This window comes from Ambystoma mexicanum, chromosome 2p (genome assembly GCF_040938575.1).
Source record: "Ambystoma mexicanum isolate Mex_15411 chromosome 2p, UKY_AmexF1_1, whole genome shotgun sequence".
NCBI lineage: Eukaryota > Metazoa > Chordata > Amphibia > Caudata > Ambystomatidae > Ambystoma > Ambystoma mexicanum.
Genome location: NC_090923.1, coordinates 1,227,776,065 through 1,227,798,770, shown reverse-complemented (window position 1 = coordinate 1,227,798,770; position 22,706 = coordinate 1,227,776,065). Strand labels below are relative to the sequence as shown.

Genomic DNA, 22,706 nt, shown 5'->3' with positions numbered 1-22,706 from the left:
CAGCGCAGAGGACGACTGAGGCTAAGAGTAAAGTGATGCCGCAGCAATCAGCTAAGAGTGCAGTTGAGGGTGCGCCGACAGCAAGAATGTGGATCCCCCTCCATCCGTCTATACTGGGCATCGAGGTGCCGATGGACAGTTTGGCCCGAGTGTGGCTTGAGCCACCCCTTCTTGGCTAAGGCAACAACGTCCTTCTGTATCGGGATACCCGTTTTGGTAGGGGGGGTTGTAGGGTGAGGACTTCTAAGACCCCCCTCCTCGGGCTGCTCGACCTCAGGTTGAGGAAGGCCCAGATATTCCACCAAACCTGCAAGCCGGTCATGGAAAGCCTTTGCTGACGACGGCGTGTCAGGGTCTTCCTCCTCGTCTGTGTCCACCAGTGTGTCCGGCTGGTCCGGAGCAGGTGGAGCAGTGCTGGGTGACGTGGGCTGCGGTGTGGAGACCAGAGCCGGAGGCTGGTGTGGAACCGCCTGTACTGTGGGAGGCAGGGGAGCTGGAATCAAAGGAGCCGGCAGGGGCAGCGGTGGCTGCCCTGGGGCCTGTGGCGCCGGAGGAATTAATATGGGTGCCGGCGGAGTGACCGGAGAGTGCAAGTCCCTGACTGCATCCCGCAGGATGGCCCCCATCTTGGGAGTTCGTATCAGCACCAGGAACCTTTCGAAAGAACCTGTCTTCGGAGGCAGAAGAGGTAGCAGGTGAAATTGACGCAGTGGCTGGGGGCTGCTGGGGCAGGAACGCACTCTGACTAGGTTGCAGGGGAAACCTGCCCTGCGCTGCTGATGGATAAACTGTAGGCCACGTACCTGGTTGACACCAGTCCCACCTTGAAACTCGTTCACCCACCTGCTCTGTTCCTACGAGCGGCCATGTTGTCTGGCACGGCGGCCATTTTGTCGAGCTGCGTGCCAAAGTTGTGGTGCATGGCTCCCTGGGCCCGGCCTCCTCCAAGACTCTTGGTGGTGGAGCATGAGGCCTACCCTGCACCTGAGGCCTAGGCCTGGAAGGCGTATTGCCCTCAGCATTGTCGCCGGTAGTGGTGGGTGCAGGCGCCCCCTCAGACATTGAGCTGGTACTAGGGCGTTGCCCCTCGGGTTTACACCCAGTAAAAGAACCTTGTGGTCCCTCAGCACTGATTCCGGAAGGATCATTTGACCGATCGGCCGTGAGGCTGGTAGGTGGACTAGCCTTGGTGCGTGCGCTGGTACCAGAACCCAAGAGGTTCCTCCCGCTAGGGCATTTCCTCGGAAATGAGTCGCCCTTACGGGGTGCGATAGGAAATAGCGCCCCTCCCTTGGGCCACGATCTCTGTTTGACGAATTTCTTCAAGACCTCTGGAGGCGCCCTTTCGAAGAGCTCCCTCCACCTAGCAAGCCTGTTTTTCAGTGTGCGTGGAATCAGTGCATCGCACGCGGTACAGTCTTACCAGCCGTGATCAGGGCCAAGGCAACAGAGGCAAAGAGTGTGGGCTGTCAGACGTAGGGAAGAGCCCCTCGCAGGCTGGACACCTGCTGAAGCCCCCTGAAGTCGTCATGCGCCGGGGAGGAGCGTGATGCTGGAGGACCGAATACCTAAATGACAAAAAGAAGACATAAAGATAGAAGAACAACACGGGGAAGAGCGCGTGGTATTACATGGCTGAAGCCAAACCCAGGAGTGCTGGTGAAATCGGCTTGTTCCCGTCATTGCGGAAAAGGGGACTGAGGTGTGGCACCGGGGGGTGGAGTCAGGGTAGCGCATGCTCCCAGGGCCGCACCCCTGTGCGCCTCTAAATTTAATGGGGAAGAAGGTTTTTCTGTGGAAAAGTTTCCGTCTCCCGTCCCTAGGAATGGACGCCCATGCAGTCTGGAGGAAAGTGGACGGGACGTAAGAGTAGTGACAGTTAAATGAGTCTGGTGACCCCAAGCAAGGAGGTTGGATAACTGAGACATTAAACAAAAATGAATGAAAGTGGGTTTGAAACCCAATACTTTAGTAAAAGTGACCCAGAATATTGGCACAAGAATGAAGGGAGAATCTGGCAAGAGAGTATACCAGGTGTCTTGCAAGTCTAGGACCCACTCCCAAATTGTATAAAGGAGCTACATGAGAGAGCCTGGCATGAGAGTATACCAGAGTTATAGTTTGTTTTAGAATCCGAGGGCCAAAAGAGCATAGGAAATATTTGCTTTGGACAGACACTTAGTTTTGGTTGAGGTAGGGAAATACCTCCTAGATTAAGTACCCAGTCTTTTTCCAACCTCTTTTGTGCTTAATACAAGTCTATAACCAATACCAGGAGTCCTCACAGGGTCCACTAGTCAAAGCCTCTAGCCATGACCAGTGGCCACAGCCTTTGGCTGTGGCCACTGTACATGTATTACTGATAGGTTTCTTCTGGGCCCACTAGTCTTCGGCAATAGCCAGCTTCAGGGTCCATTAGCCAAGGTTTCTTCTGGGCCCACTAGTCTTCGGCCATAGCCAGCTTCAGGGTCCATTAGCCATGGCCTTCAGTCATGGCCAGTGGCCATGCCCTTCTGCCATGGGCACTGTACATGTTGGGTCCAAAATACCTTCTGTACATGTTGGGTCCAAAACACCTTCAGCTATCCCTACGCAACTACCTCCCCTCTCGAGCTCTTCGCTCCTCTACCTCTAACTCCCTCCGGGTCAGTCGTTTTCCAAAGAAACAAGCCAGGGGTAGATCTCAGTCTTCGACTGGGGCCTCCATCTGGAACAGCCTCCCTGCCACTCTAAAACGTGAGGAGAACCATCTCCGGTTCCGTAAGCACCTCACCTTCCTCTTTGCTTCTGCCTTCGTCCCCTGCTGATCTCTTCTCTCTTGGCACCGTGCGCCCGGCCACCCTCTGTACTCCAGGCCCAGGTACCTGCTCACCCTGTCACCCTCCTGCACTGCCTCCGGGCCACTCCTTGCACTGGAGTCTGTATCTGTACCCATAACGCCCCCCCCTTTTTTATTCCTGCATTTATCAGACCTACCCTGTCTGCTGCCTTAAACCCAGCACTTGCCAATTGCTGGCTGCACTTTGCACTTCTCCCACGTTCCATGCACTTTTCCCCTCCCCACTCGCACTAGCGTGTTCTCAATGTCACTGGGCCTAGTAAGATCGTTGTTTTGTTCTCCCCTGTTCTCCTCCCTTGCCTTGTCGCGCTCTGAAACACTTGTGTACGAGCACGATAGAAATAAAATATCAATATCAATCAATATCACTAATGGGTTTCTTTGAAGGCACACTATCCATGGCATTCATCTAGGGCCAGGAGCCACGGCCTTCAGGCCTTGTCCCCTGTACATACTGCTCCAATACATTTCTTTGGGGCCCACTGACCGAGAGCATTGGCCACTCTGCATGTTACACTAATGATTTCTTCCCAAAGACCCATTACACCCTGTCAAATAGGTGCAATCACTACAGAGGTTTCAAGTTTGTTTTCTACTCCCTATTCCTGTAGTATTACCCTGGTATTCCCCGGATTATGGGAAAAATTGGCAAACATTCTCACAGTAATCCACCGGTATTCCTGATAAACCGAAAAAGTTCTGAAAATTGAAGTGTCTTCCCCGTCGTCAGAGGCACTTAACATGTGCCCCTCTTGTCTTGGTCCCCCCCACTCCCATCAATTTCTTTTTCATTCACTAACCCCCTTTCTTTGCCCTTAATCACTCATTTGACACAGCTTCTTTTCCGACCATACTGCTGAGGTAATCTTGCAGGATTCCCCCAGTATTAACCAAATAAGACGAAAAATGTCTACCCGTAACTGGCAACCCAGACCACCCCCAATGCCCCCACTTCACATGGTGTCCTCTTTTCCCCCTTCCCACCTCTAGCCTAATGACTTTGCACACTTTTTCCTCTTCCAAATAGCTTTTTGATCACTTTTCATGTTCGCATTCCCCAAGTATTACTGCTGTAATCGTTCGCATTGAGTAAAAATAAATTGTGGATTTCTATTTCTGAAAAGCCTCTGGCTGCAAAGCACCATGGGAGATTTTCCTATTTCTTGGGTAGCAAGGAGCACCCCCTTCCACATCGAATATTTTAAAAGCTACTCAACGTAATTAACCCAAACCTATACCGAAAATCGATCCAATGCTTTGTGCCCAGTTTGTCTCTTATTTGGTCCAAATCTGTCCTACGGTTTTTGCGCTTCGGCTGACCAAATGTTTGACGTTTTCTCTGTGAGAAAATGAATGAAAACAGGCCTAAAACAACATTTGTTTTTTGCTTTCTTAATAACTTTTTCATTTTTTAATGAATCATTCCCAGAATGTCCAGTCAGGGGGGCCCGTGATGAACTTTTTGTTTGGAAAATCCATCTACCAAGTCAAAAGATATTAGCAATAGAATTTTAGAATTTCACATGGCTCATAGGTTTCACCTATTATATGTATGGGATACATTACTCACCGTAATCGTATTTCTGATGCTTGTATCTGCTAAAATTCACATGCTATGCGTAGGGCGACATCTAGTTGAAGCTGCAGAGTATTACAGTTGTTGTTTTAGAAACTCAAAAAGGGACGTCGACAGGGCGTGCCAGTAATACTATCGCTAGTGTGACGTCCAAAGTACCCATGGTCTTTCACGCGTCGAGGTCCTTCAAATTGTTTTGTTTCTGACATGAGGTAGCATGAAGTGTAGCGTGAGTACAGGTGTATCCAAGCAGATATGTATCAGAGAAGCTCATATAACATCTATGCACCTTCTCTCGGGAGGGAGAGAGGGTGGGCGCATGTGAATCTAAGCAGATACAAGCATCAGAAATACAATTGCGGTGAGTAATGCATCCCTTCTGAGGCTTGTGGAATCTGCTAGATCACATGCTATGCATAGATTAGCGAGCAGTGTTTGGAGAAGGTGTTGGGTTGTGAGAAGGTTCAAGGGCAAATAGATGTTTTAGAACCGCTTGTCCCACCTGTGTATCTGCTTTGGAATGAGTGTCAATGCAGTAGTGCTGAGTGAAAGTGTGTACTGAGCTCCATGTAGCTGCTTTGCAAATGATGTCTAAGGGGACATTTGCTATAAATGCCAGAGTATCTCCTGTGCTCCTTGTGGAGTGAGCTCTTGGTGTGAAAGGCAGTGTTTTGTTTGATAATGAATAGCATAGTTGTATAAAGATGATAAAGCCGGCAGGTGAACCCTTATAGAGTTGAATACTAACCCAGAGTCTAGCAAGTGGAGCATATCATTTAGAATGTGGGAAGGAGTACATTCTATGCGGTTTATTTATTTAGACTGGCACCAAATTACAAATCTTCTCCACTTGTCAAAATAACAGTGTCTGGTGTTTGGTTTAAGTTCCTCCTTGAGGATATCCATACACTGTTGTGGCAGATTAAGATGTCCGAACTCTCTGATCTCATGCTGCCAAGTTCATTGAGTGAGGTAGAGGGTGCACTGTTACTCCCCTGTGTTGGGGCAATAAATTGGTCTGGAATGGGTATTTGATAGGGTTGCACATCGCCAGTTTGCGCAGATTTGGATAGCATGGCTGTCTTGCCCACATGGGAGCAACTAGGATGAGCGTCATCTGTTCCCTGTGAATCTTGTTCACTACCCTGTTCATCAAAGGAGTTGGGGGAAAAGCGTAACCAAATGTCCCTGACCTGCTCATCCACAAGGCGTTCCCCTTGGAATCTAGTTGGGAGAACCTGGACGCGAAGTCTGGGCATTGCTTGTTTTCTTTTGTAGTGAACAAGTCTGGCGTGGGGTAGCCCCACTGTGAGAAGATGTGGTCTACGATGCTTGAGTCTAGTTGCCACTCTTGTTCTTCTGGTAGGGGATCTCTGCGCTCAGAGAGTCTACTAGAGTGTTGAGTACCCCTGGAACATGCTTTGAGGATAGTAACATCCCCCATCTAAGTGCCCATCTCCATACTTTCTGTGCCAGCTTGGACAGATTTGGAGAGTGTGTGCCCCCCTGCTTGTTGATATAAAACATAGCAGTGGTGCTGTCGGTTAGGATTTGTACCGATTGGTTCATTAGCTGCGCTTCGAATGCATGAAGCTCTTTGAATACTGCTAGGAGTTGCAGCAGGTTGATGTGGTTCTGTGCTGTGATGTGAGTCCACAGACCATGTGGTGAAGGTAGTGTGCTCCCTACCCGGAGAGTGATGCGTCTGTTGTAATGATCGCTTGTACTGCTGGTTATGGAAGGGCTTTCCTTTTAACAGGTTTTTCTTTGTCCACCAGCGTAGGTTTTGTACTGGTGTTGGCGAAACGACCACTAGATCGTCCCACTGACCACTTGCCTGAGACCATTGTTTCACCAACCACTCCTGCATGGGGCGCATGCGCAGACGTGCGTTTGGGACCAGGTATATGCACAATGCCATCATGCCTAGTAAACACATTGCTTTGCATACGCTTACTTTGCGGCAATGAAATGGCAATGGCAGGAGAGAAAGGAGAGGAAGAAGGGGAAATGCATTCTACAATGACCGCCCCCCACTCTCCCTACTGTTGGGGCCTAGGCCCGGTGCGGGCTCCCAAGGCCGAATGGGTCAGTCGAGTCTGGGACTTCGTTTGACGGTCATCCTCTCCACCGGCGTCGATGAAGTAGTCGAAGTCGGTTTATAGAAAGGACTGAAATGAACTCCGCGATTAAGCATCCGTCACGATGACAGAAAAAAAATAATCATATTTTTTATATATATATATATATATATATATATATATATATATATATATATACATATATATATATATATACACACACACACACATATATATATATATATATATATAATACACACACATATATATATATACACACACACACACTAGCAGTTGTACCCGTGGACATTAATTCCTACAAAAAAAAAAAATGAGACACAGGTATATTTATATATTTTATACTTTTTACGTTCTCTACACCACATAACCTACCCACATGCCAAATTTCTGGTGTGTAGCATGTTGGAAAGTATGCTGAATATTTCGAACAGACACCCATGCAAGCAATGCAGACCGGTTTAAAAAAAGAAACGCTCAGAACAAATTTAGGCAAATTTATATTTGATACTTTTTCCATTGTCTACACCATGGAGCCTATTCACATAATTACAGGTTTGTAGCATTTAGGGAAGTATGCCGAACATTTGGATCAGACACACACACACACACACACATATCCACAAATGTCCCTTTTATCTCTATAAAAGTAAGAACATTATTCACGATTACCCTGAAGAAAATGCAATATATTTAAACAAATGTAAAATATTCACATTCAAATAACACAAAAGGCAATCAGCTGAGAGGATAGACTGTAGGCTAGAGCAACCACAGCTAGCTCATCCAAGCAATCCTAAATGAAAGGTTTAATATGTAATAACAGATACAATCTATATAGCTTTCAATATTTATTTCCAATAAAACACAAGGTAGTAGTACACTGTAGTCTGTGAATAGCCGGCACCCCTCACTTCAAGCTTGAATCCTCAGCAGTGTTTGTTCTACTAAATCCTCCTGCTGAGTTTTGAGGTTTTTGGATCCAGTTTACTGCATGAGTAATTACCGTTAACAAAGCAGCTAATGGAGGAACTTGGCAGGATTGTGGTTTTACGAACGGTAAAATATGCTGATTTTTTCACAAAGCTGTATGTTAAGCTTTTAACATTTTGCCTTTTCTTAAAAAAAAATCAATTTCCATCGCGTTTTTGCGGATGGAAATGGATTGGGTACAGTAGCAGATCATAATGCTACTGCAGATGCACACTCTCCTCCTTTGAGGCCCCCACCCAGGAATGTGTCTGTCTTCATTTGAAGGGATTCACTAGCATAATCTACAGACACTTGTTCTTACTGCTAAGGGAATAGTGGAGGGGGAGATCAAATATTCACCTCCACTTTCCGTTGGAGGTCACAAGAAGAGGATTTCTTGTCGGGTAGTGGACTACATAATTGTGCGGGATATACATAATACTGCTTGTGGTATTCTGCTGTAATGCTGCACACAGTCAATCCTGCGTGAATTCCAATCAAGCGGAGGTAAAACGGGCAGCATTTCAAATAAAATCTGTTTTAGCTTTGCTGCAAAACTCACCATGAGGGCACACATGTTTGTGTTCAAATTTCTGCAGCATGAAGAACAAAATCAATTACTAGATGAAGCTTCTTTTGAAAATGTAATAGAGAGCACATTCTTTGGCATTACCGAAAATCAATGCACTGATGGCTTTACATTCTGCAGAAGGATCAAGGGACACAACCATTAGCTTACTGTGATTCAGGAAAAACTGGGCGAGAGGCAGCAGCACCCGAGTCTGAGCAGGGTCCCCGCATATTCTCCCATGCACGATCTTCAGAAAAGGAAGGGCTCGATAGACGTAGGAGGAGTCCTGTCTGCAAACTATGTCCATGATGGTGATGGCCTCGATGAGACACTGCATAGATGGCACAACCAGCCGATTAGAATTCATTCAAGTCAATTCTGGCAAAGGTGCACGCCTCTCCAAGTCTTGCAAAACCTATCATTGGAAACAAAAACTTACAGCTTTCTGCAAATCAGCATCAGCTTTCTTCAGGGCCTCTGTTAAAATAAATTCAAAAAAAGAAGAGCATTATCATTTTAGCATTACAAATTGTGAAAAATGAAAGCCACACTGTTTCATAAGGAACATAATAGACTTAACAAAACAGGTTCATTTCTTAAAGGATATTATATTCATAAACTTGCAAACATAGCATTTCAAAGCAACATTTGTACACTGCACATAACGTCTAAACTATACAAAAAGGGATAGAAAATAAAGCACAGGAGGTAATACTACTATTTCTACACCAGTCTTCCTTTGTATATATTGTGATATTATGTTTGGTATTGTTCTGTAGCATTGTCTCTTTTCTGTAACCAGATATTTAAGTTTGCTGTAACCTACGCCATGATACCTCCGGGTTTGGGTGTATAACAAATGCCATAAATAAATAAATAAATCGATAGATAGATAGACAGATAGATAGATAGATAGATAGATAGATAATAGATAGATAGATAGATAGATAGATAGATAGATAGATAGATAGATAGATAAATGAATGGGCATCTTCAAACTTAACATTGCAGGAATGGTCAATGTTACCCAGTGATCACCTTCCTTAAAACATGCATTATTTCATTTCATCTAATTCCTATTGATCTTTTTAGATTTATTTAGCCCCTTTACAATATTTATAGGCAATACTTTTGACAACTGTGGCTTTATGTAAAGTGGAACTGAACTACCAGAAGCAAAGCTAGAGAAAGAAGGGAAGAAGTATGTTAACCAGATTAGGAGATGGCCAAGTTACGATGCAAACACTTAGAAAGACAGAAATTGGAAGGGTACTCAGGATGGTGGTGGGTCTAAGACTATCTAGTGACAAAGGACACACTCAGTTGGCAGGATTTGACACTCAAGGTGGGGCAAGGTTGGGAACTGCTTTGAAGACAGACCAGAGGCAATAGAAACGGATACCAGTAGAAAACCAATTTAGGAGGGTCAAATTAGGGAGTTAAATGGGAATCGTTAGAGTAAGGCACTTAAAAAAAAACATCAACCAAGCAATTAAGGATAGATTGAAACAGTTATGTTCTGTAAGAGGGATGGCCAACAGACTAACAACTGTGCTTCAGGCACGAAAGAACCAAATGTTTGCAGGTGTTTTAGAGACAAAAAAAGGACAATGGTGAAACAGTTTTAGTGTTATAAATTAGAGCATGGACGAATCTGCTGGAGAACATGAAGGCCTTGATTGACTGGAACAGAAACATTTCAAGAAGCGAGAAAGGAGGAAATGGAGGGGTGTCCTATATTTGTGTTTGATGTTTTATATAGTGCAAACCTAGCAGGTAAGTAAGTGCTGTAAATGTCATGGAGGGTAAAGGCAAGCGGTGCCCTGTGATGTTCCGGCCAAGTGCTCTGGGAACAAAAGGAGCCTAGGTGGCAGCTAGGTAAGAGTTTGTTCCTGAACTGCAACAGCCTTAGTGGGGTCCACAGTACCACTTGAATGGTGTTCCAGTAAGCAGGGGTGGGAAAGATTGACAGGAAGAGAATCAGATGCAAAACTAGCAGAAAACAAATAGACTTCTGTCTCCAAAAACAATGTGAAGAAATTCAAGCTTTGGATAGTTTGTTTTGGAGTTTTCAGATGAGAAAAAAAAGAGTAGACAAATCGGTAACAGGTAGCATAGAAGTGTGACATCTGAAAGAGGAAATCATATCTGCTAGATAAATAATTTTGAAAGGAAATTGTGAAGGGGTCCACAAATAGAACCCCATAAGAAAGTGTAGCTATTTGAGATGGGGCACTTTATTACACAACCAGAAGAGTGAGGGTAGGGTAGTGAGGGTAGATGGATAGATAAGATCTGAACTAATTGTGGCAAAGTGACCCCATTGACCTTGCTACATCGACCTGGGTCTGGTACCCTCAGGTCCACAACAGCAGCTGTGGATAAAGAAATCATATGCCCAGACATAGGTCAATCTGAACCTGTGTACCCAACACTAGGCCCTTTAAAACGAGGTAGCAATACTTTGAGATGGATAGGAATGAAAAATATACTCAAACCTCAATAATCAGACTGACTCAGGAAGTTGGAAAAGTATGTCTGTTTTAATATCAATTATCTAAAACAGGGAGTATAACGAACATCAACGAACATCCGCTCGAACTTCTCACTCAGCGAGTTTCATAAAAAACATAGCTTATATAGTAAAAACCTGTCATCACTGACGTCAATCTACGTGGCAAAATACAAAAACCTACTTGCGAAAGGGATTGGCTTAAAGGGAACATCTAGGAATACGTCCATACTTATCAGGGAAAGTGATTGCGTCTCTAACATCAGGTGGGGCAACTAAACCCTCCTCTAGTACAAGTCACTACGAATGTCATCAAATACACAACATCCTATTGGTTATATAAACTATAGGGCTCTCTATTACTTGGCACTCTACAATTGGTTGGCACCCTTGTACCCCTCTGTAATATTCCACACACGCGAGCAGCACGCAGGCTGGCACCCATGTGTAGGTGGGCTGGTCATAACCATAGCTTCCCATCACATTAGCCTGCCATCTATCATCACTCTTGCTGTCTGCCAGTCAATTAGCCTTAGAACAATGGCCTTGGAAATGTTCTCTATGCCTGAAAATAAAAGGGAGTATAGGCATACTTTGTCTCTTGGTTTCGATACAGCTCAACTCAGTGTCTATTTTCATCCAACCATGTGACTAGAGACCATGTTTCAGAGCTCTTCTGTATTTGAAATACTATTAAATGATGAACCTCTGACGTCTTCAATGTTCTTGCTCCTCACCTAAGACAGGAGTTTGTTCTTTTCACAAGTTCTGCAACTACTGCATGAACATCCAAACTCACGGTGGCCCCGACTTCCTGGTGCTGGCCAGATAAACCTTTCTTGAATTCACATCTGTCATTAAGTCGTTTTCCAACTGCGCCACAATGAAAAAGCCTTTCGTATTCAAGGGTCCAGACTCTGCTAAAGTGCATTGTTTGCCACGTAGGAGGACGTCATAGCTGACGTACATCGAGGTATAAAGCCTTTTGTGTAATTGAAATGCGTCGAGAGTGTGAGCTGCAATTTGTTTGTTCACCAAGTTTCCCTACTTTATTGAAATGATAATAAAGTAGTATTTTTGCCATATTCTTTGAGTCTGTCCGGTTATTTGGGCCTGGGATAATTTATTTGGTAATCCCATTCGGCACTTGGAACGCTCCAGGTGCGATTGCACATTTTGGTAGCCGAGTATGGTTCAGGTCCAGACTCTCTGATTTTTTTACCAGTAGCTATAAGATCGCACAGTTTCCTGTGGAGAGCAGAGAAAACACATTTGTGAAACGAAATGGTCGGCCGGTGCCTCGTTGATGAAATTTCTGTCCGGTCCCCCACAGGCGCCCGCAAACTGGTAGACTGTGGAAGAGTCAAAACCGAAGGGCTCGAACTGAGCAACGAAAGTGGCAAATAAACGAGGAGGAATTGTATTATAAATATATACAGTAAGGAAGCGGGATTTGTTTTTAAGAGAGAGAGTACCTTGAGTCCTATTCTCAAGGACACAGAAGGTAACGCATTACAGTCCAAGTGGGGTATTTTTAGGGATTCCTGAGGCAAGGCCGACATGAAGAATGCGTTACACACTCCAAAATGGGGAAAACCGGAGCTGAGATACCTTTACTAGAGAAAATAAAAGAAAGACCATCGTAGAAATTGTTGTGCACATTTGATTAGGGGTTGTGAATATGTTAGTGTTAGAAGTTGATTTGTTAAACTAAAACCATAGAACAATAGTAATAATCTGGCTGGTTACCAGACCTAAAAAACAAGCGATTGGTGGCAATCAATCATAAGAGGATAACAGTTGAGGGAATAAATAAAGCAAAATAAGATTCTTAGATTATCAATAAAACAGTAGGACAGCAAGAATTGATAGAACTATAAACGAAGGAATGAAAAGAATATTATAGATTAGGCTTGAAAATTGTTTAAAGAATTGTTTTTGAGTAATGGGCAGCGATTGATGATACTTGCCCGAATTGATTGTTGTGATATAATGAAATTAATAGCAAAATAAAAGGTCTGGTAAGTATCCAAAGCTAAAAACGACTTATCACGGAGGACACTCCTCTTTTACATTTGTGCAAAACATTACTGAGTTACACACCTGACATTAGGAAATATCATGCTGAATGGGTAAAAGGGACAGCTGAAAACTTTTCATGCCTTAGCCTCAAGAGGGTTCCCTATCAAAAACAGTATTGCAACACATGACAACATACTTACATACAGGAAAGAAGTTATAAAAAAGGTTAGCTATTCTAGAGCTATGGGAAATGTATCAGAGCGAGAGAAAAGACCCACCTGAGATGGAGTGGATGATTAATCAGCATGAGGGAGAGGGCAAAGCACGCTGGCCTCCTCTTTCTCTTTCTGAAGACAAGAGTACAGATGCTGAGAAACAGTGATTCTATCCTCTAAAGGAGTTAAAAGCCGCAACAGGGTATATTAATCCGATAGATGCACCCCCCCCTCCCCACCGCTTATAGCAGTGAAAATAGTACAGAAGAAAGTAAGACTAAAGAATGTGAATATATGTTCAGATGTAGTAAAAGCGAGGAGTGTAACGAGAGAAGAGATAGATTGATAGAGATAGAAGGAGACCAAGAGACAAAAAGGAGAGAAAGACAAAGGCATTGAAGTGACAGTTGTACAGAATGAGTGAATGGGAGGACAAATGTTACTTAAATTAGACGGAAAGGGTATTGACGAAGTTAAAGAAAGAGAAGAAAGAGAGGAATTGGAAAGAAAGGAAAAATAATGAAAAAGGGGCATCCAAAGATGTGAAGGAAAAAGATGAAGCAAAAGGAAAAACGAAAAAGGTATGAAGAGCAGGTAAAAAAGAAAGAGAAAAGATGGGGAGAAAAAGAAACGTGATGAAATAGAAAAAGAGAAAGAAGACCAGAGGAATAAGAAGAGGGGGGATGAGAAGAGGGGAAGAGGAAGAACAAAAGGAAATGAGAAGTAAAGAACATATGAAATAGATCACATTGTTAACAGATGTGTAATACCAGTTGGAGAATGAGAACGATGGGAAGAAGAGAGAGAAGAGAGAAGGTCGGAACAGCCCCATAGGGATCGGCATGACATACCTAGAGCACTGACATGGGCTGATGAGCATGAGGCAGAAGGCATAGGGAAAAGGATTGGGGGATTATAGAGGCAGACAAGGGGAAAAGATGGTTACAAGACCAGAGGGAGTATCAAAGGATCTCCACCAAGAGAAATAAGGGTTAGATCAGATGAAGCAATGATGGACAAGCATAGAATGCTGTCCCTAAGCAGATTAGATCTTGATGACGATGAAAGGGATAACAGCCATACCAGTTGGAGTATAATGATGTCAGATGAAGAAAGGGAAGAAAACAAGAGAGCGTGAGGAGAGGGCGCATAATCCAGACGTAGGAAAAGGGGTGAAGTGGTCAGATATAGAAGAACTGGAAATACAAACACCAGAGCCTACATCATATCCCGGACGATCACAGTGTAGGGGAAATGTCCCCATCTTATGTAAGCAGATTGAGGTGATTGCCAGGACGAAGACGAGCAGGGGAAACTAGCCCCACCTGGAAGACAAGAAGCGTAGGTGGATACGATTGTAGAACAGGGTTCACAAATTCCCATTATTAGAGAAAGGGGAAGGACACCCACAATATATACCGTGGCCGCTGATGGATAATGATAGTTTGAAATGCAAATTACTTAGTTTGAACACAGGAGCAGGTAAATGGATTTATGAGTTAGTAAAAATGACAGTGGGAATGATATTAGCAGTGGGTGACATAAAAAGCCTACTAGCAGCAATCCTAGGGGAGAGAGCTGACGGCAATTGGAGACAAGCAGGATATGCGAGTCTAACAGGGCAAAACACAACATGCAGTGGAGCACCATTTAATAATTGCAGAGCAGACGTATGGAGGGCACTTGGAGTACAGTATCCTGGTACAGCAGATTTGGGTGTGATTATGACAAGGAAAATGGAGAATGAAGATCCTGTTGCTTACATTCAGGAGATTCAAGAGCATTGGCGTCTTGAGATGAGGGTACCATGGGATAAAACAGTAGCATTATTATATCATATTTTATGTCAGGATCTGCCTGAGCTAGTGAAAAGGCAGATGAAAAAACAAGTAGGGATGGAAGCGAAGTCATGTCCAGAAATACAGTTGACCGTTGTACATCATTGTCGATTGTTAAAGAGAAGAATAAGAAAAAAGCTGATAATAGGAAGCTTGAGGAGGCAAAGTTAGTTCAGAAAGAATTGTCGAAATTCACCATAGAAGGAGCAGTATTGATGAGAGGTGAATGAGTGGTTGCACACGAGTTTCAGCCTACACATCCAATCAATGTACGGTACCGAGTAGATTAGGGCAGGTACCATTTTTGGCCATGTGGTAGAGGGAATGGACCTAGAGGACGAGGAGGCAGATTTCAAAACCCTCAAGGGGAAGGAAGATCTAATGGAGAACAATCGCAACAAGGCTGGAATTGTGGGAGAATGGGACATATGGCCCCACATTTAGAAGTAGAGTGGGAATGCAGTAGAACTGGCAAGCTCCAAGAGGGGGGAACAAGCTATTTCCAGCAGTATATTATGCACAAGATCACATGTAGCATCAGACACTAGCGCCGCAAATGCAGTAAACACAGCAAGTTCTGTTGCAATCACAGTCGCCACAAGGGCAACCACAGCAAACACCTATGCAAACACAACATGTACAGACACAACAGGTGACAATGCCACAATGGAATGCGAATACAGCAGCCCCATCATCTCCTACACCCAGGATAGGGAGTGTGACAGTGGTGGGAGGAAATCCTTTTACGGTTACAGGGATACATTTATATCCACAATAGGAAAGCCCACAGAGCGACCTGATGTGTTCAGTACCATCAGTGACACCAGACACCCAAGAGGAACCAAGGGTCAGGGTAACGACAGGAGGCAAAACATTTTCATTTCTTGTAGACACAGGAGCGACTCATTCCTGTATTCGAGAGGTAAAGTATCCAATGTCTGCCATTGCCATGAATGCGCAGGGATTCTCTGAGGCTATGAGTTTATTTCCTTTTTCCTGACGATTTACCAATTTCAATAGGAGAACATGACATATCTTTTTTAAATGAGACCATATACCCTCTTGGGATTGTCCAATGATGATGTGTTCACCACTTTCAATTCACAATGGGTTAGAAACGGTCTCATCATTCTAGATGCGAGCTGAACCCTGTTGCCCCTAGCATTTATAGCAGGATAAAGCACTGACTGCAAAAAGCTCATTACTCTCTGAAGACAACTCTGGCACAAAAACCACCTTCAACCATTTTGAGGTATAATTCACCTACATGATTGCAAATCGATAGCAAATCTCCTGTTTGGCATTGTGAGAAACCAGAAGGTGTCTCACCCACTAGTCCTCTGGGATCTGTCATCCAGGTGACCAGGACACTGCCATCGCTTTTGGATCTAGTTCCTGGGGGTTGACCAGTGTGGGAGGATCACCTGGGTGAGGGGTCTTCAGGGAGTGGGATACCGGATGTGAGACACGGTATCCCCTTCCCTGTAACACCTTTACCCCATCCTACCAGGTAGGATACGAAGGCACTCGACCCCCCCACCCCGTTTTCCTACACAAACACTTTTACACAGACAGCCCGCTCTGGGAGAAAACAGACTAACACCTGAGCAGTATACCCAACGCGTCCCAATACAATGGTCAGGCAATTACTGACCATCAAACACACTTGACTTCCATTAAACTTCCCCACACGGATAAAAGGCGCAGCACGAAAACACACGCTGAGCGAGGCAAAACACACGAGGAAACAGCAGCTTCAAGATGGCAGCTGAACGAGGGATGAAAGACGTTGAAGTACAAGGGGTTTGTTGCAAGGAGGGAAATTCCCTTGACCTTTCCGGCAAGAAACCGTTACTTTCATGAGACCTCCAGATTGGACAGCTTAAGGCCACAAAAACAGTCCAAAGAATCCTGCATTGTCTGTCAGAGGTACCCACGCTCCTCCTGCATGACTAATAGAGTTGAGGAGAAGCAGTACCGTCCTTGGCTCCAAGAACAAAGTAGCGACAAAGAAATCAACACAGCCAGTGAGTCGGAGAGACCAATACCAGACCGGTTTGTGTTGAAGCCAAGGTTGCAAGCAGCAACATTGTATAACGTGCGCTGGACCGAACATTGTTAAAACGCGTGTGATCAAAATACGCAAGTAAAGTTAAACTGCTGATGAATACTTGAACTTTGAAAGGAAAGATACAGTACCGTGGACAGAGCGGTCCAGCACCGAGTGCATGCTCAATCGAATGTCTCTGTAAGGTATCCAGCCGAGAAGTGGCAGAAGTGAATGTTAAAGATTTGTAAGGAGAAAAGAGTTTGTGAATCGAAGTGGTCCTGCGACGGGTCAAGCAAAACCCTGTGCACAGTCGAAACTCTGATTTTTGATACAGAAAGGAAAGATTGGAAAATTAGATGTGTGGTCCGAGCCCGATCGAGGGAGGCCAATTGAGAACATTGTGCTAACCTGGGTCTGTGGCCAACGGAGCGGGACCCGGGGTAAACAGTGAATCACCCAAGAAATTGTACATGTAGAAATTCTGAGAAGAAAGGAACGTTAATGTTTGTTTGTCGCATCAGACCCTCTGTAATAAGGAGACTTTGAAAGGCAAAGAGACTTTGGCACAGAAGGTCCTGATACTGAGGTTTAGAACTGCATCCTCATGCTAGAGAACCCAGAGTGTGTGCGAAGCTCGAGTGTGCAGCCTTGCCCAGTGCTGAAAACGTGGGGAAGGCAAGCCAACGCATCAACTATCCACACTTATCATTTCTTGAACACTTTTCTTTTGCATAACCTTGTTTCCCACACCATGTGTATTTAGAAGTAAGGATTGGCAATAGGTTTATTAGTATAAGCCCATTTATTTTGACAAGACTCTACTGGGGGTTGCGTTATTATTTGATGGTCGAAGCTTGCTCCCATCTTTACATTTAGGGTTGGATAGGTAATTTCCCAACCCATTTTGAAAGTTCAATAAACACCCTTGAACTGTGATCACTTGCGTCTTTCTTCACTGTTTGATACCATGCCTTCTTTACAGCATCCAGAACATCCATAGGCCCCATCAAAGGCAGTGCTAGCTTAGACCACACTTCGCCGGCACAGACACAGGAATCAACGCAGGGTAAATTATGCCCAGACTTTTGTCACTGCTCAGACAGAGGGCACTACTTGACAATGATCTCCACTTCAGCACCCATGGCAGGCCACTGGAAGGTTTCTCTGAGACAACTATTTGTTATACTTCTTCCTATGATATGATATTACATGATGTGGCATTTATAACACGCCTGAACACGTATGTAGGCGCGACAAGACAAGGAGGGGGAAACAAAGGGAGGACAAAATAACAATCTCAATAGGCCTTATGACATTCAGATCGCGCAAGTGCAGGGAAGAGGGAAGGGGAGAAGTGCCAGAGGGAAGTGCAGTTAACTCACAAGTGCAGCCAGCGGGTGGCTCATACGTGTAGAGAGAAGGGACTGTAGTGTTGCAGATGCAGACCATTAAGTGCTGGGGAGACGGGAGGCAGTGCGAGGGCAACTGGACATGCAGGAACCCAGGCCTGAGTTGAGAGGGTGACCAGAGTAGTCAGGTGCATCAACAGGGGAGAGGAAGAGAGAAAAAGGAAGCAAAAAGGAAGGTCTTGAGTTGCTTCCGGAAATGGAGGTGGTTCTGCTCAACTTTGGGAGAGGCAGGGAGACTGTTCAAGAGATAGATCTGCCCCCAACTCTCTGCTTGGTGAAGCGCCTGACCCTTAGAGTTGGAGGTGGATGAGCGTAGAGCTCTAGAAGGAAGATGTTTTGGAAGAGATAGTTGAAGGTAGAGGGGTCCCAGGCCCCAGAAAGCCTTGTGGACGATGCAAAGGGTCTTGAACTTGATCCTTGCAGCCATGGGGAGCCAGTGAAGAGATTTCAGAGCTGGAGAGATACTATCCATGGGCTTGAGGACAAGGACAAGTCTTGCAGTAGTGTTCTGGATACATTGTAAAGGTCGAAGAGTAGAGGCAGGAAGATTTAGAAAGAGGTTGTTGCAAAAGTCAAGCCTAGAGAGGACCATAGCTCTAGAGACAGTGAGCTTCTGCAGGAAAGTGAGAAAAGTAAGAATACCTCTGAGGAGGTGCATCTGATGGTTTCACTTCTTAGAGACGTCAGCGATGTGAGGCAAGAAGGAGAGGGTGGAGTCGAAGGTGATACTGAGGTTCTTAGCCTCACAGGAAGGAGCAGGAAGAGGGCCTAGAGTGGGCAGCCAGAGAGAGAGAGAGAGAGAGAGGAAAGGAGGGAGCGGGTGTCCCAATGAGGATCTCAGTCTTACTGGCATTAAGATCATTGGCGGCACACCATTCTGGATTTGCATCCAGACAGTCTGGTATGAGAGAAGAAGCAGAGGTGGCCAAGGGGAGCCTGAAAGAGAGCCGAGTGTCATCCGCATCACATTGAAAATTGGAGCAGAAAGTAGCGATGCAGTGGGCAAGAGGTGCAAGGTAGTGATTGAAGAGCCAGGGAGAGTGGTTAGACCACTGGGGAACACCACAAGTAGAGGGAGAGAGAGAAAGAAGAGAGTAAAGCCCGAAAGGAGGTCAACAAGGCGAGAGCCTGATCAGTAATACCAAGGTTGTCGCAGAAGCGATTGAGCAGGATGGCATGGTTGACCGTGTCAAAAGCAGAGGAAAGATTGAGGAGAATGAGGACAGAAGGGAGATTATAGTCAAGATTGGAGAGCAAGTCTTCACGCGTGTTCAGGAAAGCAGTTTCTGTGCTTCCGTCAGCTCTAAAGCCAGACTGGTGGTCATGGAGGTAACCGACAGATTCAGTATGTAGATAAAGCTGGGATATGGGCAGATTTTCCAAGAGTTTGCCCAGGAAAGCATTGAGGGAGATCGGGCAATACTTAGCCAGAGAGGAAGGCTCGTCCGAGAGCTTCCTTAGAAGGGGGTGCACAAGAGAGTGCTTAAGGGGGAGGGGAAGTTCCAGTGGCAAATGAGTGATTGAAGAAATCGTCCAAGGCTGGAGCAATGGTGTCAATGTGGTCCTTGATGGTTCTGGATGAGCAGGGGAGAACCTGCTTTGATGAGACTTTCATAGATCGGACTTGTCTAGAAATATCGTCATGGGTGAACAGGGGTAAGTAGGAGACAGTAGGAGAAGACGGCCTCAGACATGAGAGGAGTGGTAGAGGAGGAGTTAGAGGAGGAGAGGATGGACAGGATGTGCTGAGTTTTAGAAGTTTAAAAGAGAGGCCAAGGCCACGCAGAGCGGCTGGGAGGGAACAGGAGAGGTAAAGACTGCTGCAGGATTCGCCAGCTCCTTGCAGATTTTGAAAAGTTCGGCTGAGCCGTGAGATGCTGCAGAGAGGCGGGCCTGGATGTAGGGATGCGCAGAAATGCGGGCATGAATGTAGGCTCTCTTCTTAGAGAGGACATAAAGTCTGTACTGCCTTTGGAGCACGCGGCAGGCCAGTTTGTCAGGGGGTGCGCCCGATGCCCTCCACTTCCTCTCCGCAGCCCTACACTTGCGTTTATTGGCAGCGAGGTCAGAAGAGAGGTGGGAAGAAAGGGAAGAATAAATGTGCTCTTTATGGGCCAATGCTATCAGCCTGCATCTCCTCGGGGGAACAATCATGACAACTCTCAACTCTGTAAACCCCTTCCACTTGCTAGACCCCAATTTTGGTAAAATTCCTGTTGCACTCAGGGTGGAGCGGCTACCCCTCTTGAATGTATCTTCTGACATTTGATATGATATGATATATGATATGGCATTTGTAACGCGCCTATACACAGGTGTTTCAAGGCGCGACGAGGCAGGGAGGGGAGGAACAAGGGGAGACAGACAACGATCCTACTAGGCCAGGTGTCATTCAGATCGCGCAAGTGCAGGGGTGGGGGGAAAAGTGCAAGGGGAAGGGGAGGGGGGAAGTGCAGTACAAGGTAAGTGGCGTAAAGTAATAAATAAATAGGGCCAGCTGGTGGCAAGTGCAAGGTAAGTGCAGAACAAGTGCTGGGAAAGGGGGGGGGCTGTAGGGATACAGAGACAGTCCCGCAGTGCAGAGGGGTTCCAGTGCATCAGTGCAAGTGGAGAGTGGCTGGGCCCAGGACCGAGGCCGTTAAGAGTGGTCCAGTTGCAGAATCAGTGCAGTTTCAGTGAAGGATATTAGCTGTTCAGCAGGGGAGAGGGAGAGAGAAAGCAGAAGCAAAGAGGAAGGTTTTGAGGTGCTTCCGGAACCGGAGATGGTTCTCCTCAAGTTTCAGGGAGGCAGGAAGGCTGTTCCAGAGGGAGGCCCCTGCCGCGGAGAGAGATCTACCCCCAGCTCGTTGCTTCGAGAAGCGGCTGACCCTGAGGGAGTTAGAGGCGGATGAGCGAAGGGCTCGGGAAGGAAGATATTTGGGAAGAGAGAGTTGAAGGTATTTAGGACCCAGGCCCCAGAAGGCCTTGTGGACAATGCAGAGGGTTTTGAACTTTATCCTCGCAGCCACTGGGAGCCAGTGTAGAGATTTCAGTCCTGGGGAGATACGGTCCCTGGGCTTGAGGCCAAGGACAAGTCTCGCAGTTCTGTTCTGGATGAGTTGCAGAGGGCGGAGAGTGGAGGCAGGCAGATTAAGATAGAGGCTGTTACAGTAATCCAGCTTCGAGAGAACCAGGGCTCGGGAGACAGTGAGCTTCTGGGGGAAGGAGAGGAAGGGAAGAATACCTCTGAGGAGGTGCAGCTGGTAGTGTGACTTCTTAGCGAAGTCACACTACCAGCTCCTCATTAGTTCCTCATCCACCTGTAAGAGAGCATGACATTCTCCTCCTGTTACTGTTGAAAGCATATTTTCACTTTTCAAGGCCACACACACCTCAGCATGCTCATCGGACAACAGAGTCTGGTCTACACATGGTCTGCAGGTCAGAACATCGGCCACTTTATTCCTTTTTCCAAAAACAAATTCTAATCCAAAGTTGTATTCCTGCAGTTGCACTAAGCACCTGCTGCTATGTGGTAAGACCCTCTAAGACGCAATAGTCATGAACATATGTACCAGTGGCTTGGAGTCCCATTGCAGCATAAATGACAGCCCCCCAACAAACCTGAAATGGCAACCGGCCCTATATTAGGCCCAATATTAGGCAAAGGCTACCAGTTTATGACGGTGTACCTCTTTTTCGTATCAGTAAGACATGTAGATGCATCTACAATCGGCACCTCTACACCATTTTGCTTCTGTTTCAGCACTGCCCCAATAAGATACTCACAGACCGCAGGAATGCTGCTTCACACACTTAACTGGAACCTGTAAGCTGTGGTGGATTGCGATTAAATTTTGAATGAGCTTAATTATTGCAAGGACTTGAGGACCCCTTGAAAAGGAGAGGGAAAGTAACTGGTTTGTGTAGATGGGCGAGGGGTATTACTGGGGAAGGGTAGATGAAGGGTTGGGGCATGAGGCCTGGTTTCGGGTGGGTGGGATCTTGAAGTGGGGGTAAGGGATGGAGCCTTTTTTCGCAGACTTTGGGTAGAAAACTGTAACTGATGCTCTAGAAATATGATTTGTTTGTGCACTGAAAACTTGAATAAACAAAGTTGAAAAAGAAAATGGAATCTGTATTATGTGGGTGCTTCATATTTGAGGGCTTCAAAACATTCAGTACACACAAACGTCCAGGAGTTTCGATCTTCCAGCAGAATTCTCTACAAATCTGGAGTAAAACTCCACCAGCCCCAGAAGTTATTGTAGCTGCTCTCTGGATTCTGGTTGATTAACTTCAACTATAGCTTTAACCAATTCATGTTTGGGCATGACCCCTCTCCAATGAAGTGCAATGATCCAAGTAGCAAACCTCGAACTATTGTCCATCATTTCTCAAATTGGAGTGTCATACCAAATGGTCCCCATTATTGAAAAACTATTTGTTATATTCCTCCTCTGATTTTGTGACTATAAGGATGTCGTATTGAAAGCCTGTTATCCCTTGATCCCTGCCAAATAGGTTTTTCATCAGCCTGTGGAAAACTGCAGATGCCGATGCCAAACCGAAAATGGCATTTGCATGTAACAGCAAGCCCCCAGTGGGGTTAAAAAAGATGTGA

General features: G+C 45.6%; 1 protein-coding gene across 1 annotated transcript in view; it reads right to left on the bottom strand.

Annotated features, from left to right (window-relative positions):
- The window catches only part of AP5Z1 (adaptor related protein complex 5 subunit zeta 1), a 497,387-nt gene that overhangs the window by 271,383 nt on the left and 203,298 nt on the right, over positions 1 to 22,706 (bottom strand). Inside the window, exons 8-9 of the mRNA XM_069645515.1 lie at positions 8,497 to 8,534; positions 8,226 to 8,388 (exon numbers count right to left, since the gene is read on the bottom strand). Of these exons, the coding sequence (XP_069501616.1) occupies positions 8,226 to 8,388; positions 8,497 to 8,534 (201 nt within the window). The remainder of the gene's footprint in view (positions 1 to 8,225; positions 8,389 to 8,496; positions 8,535 to 22,706) is intronic.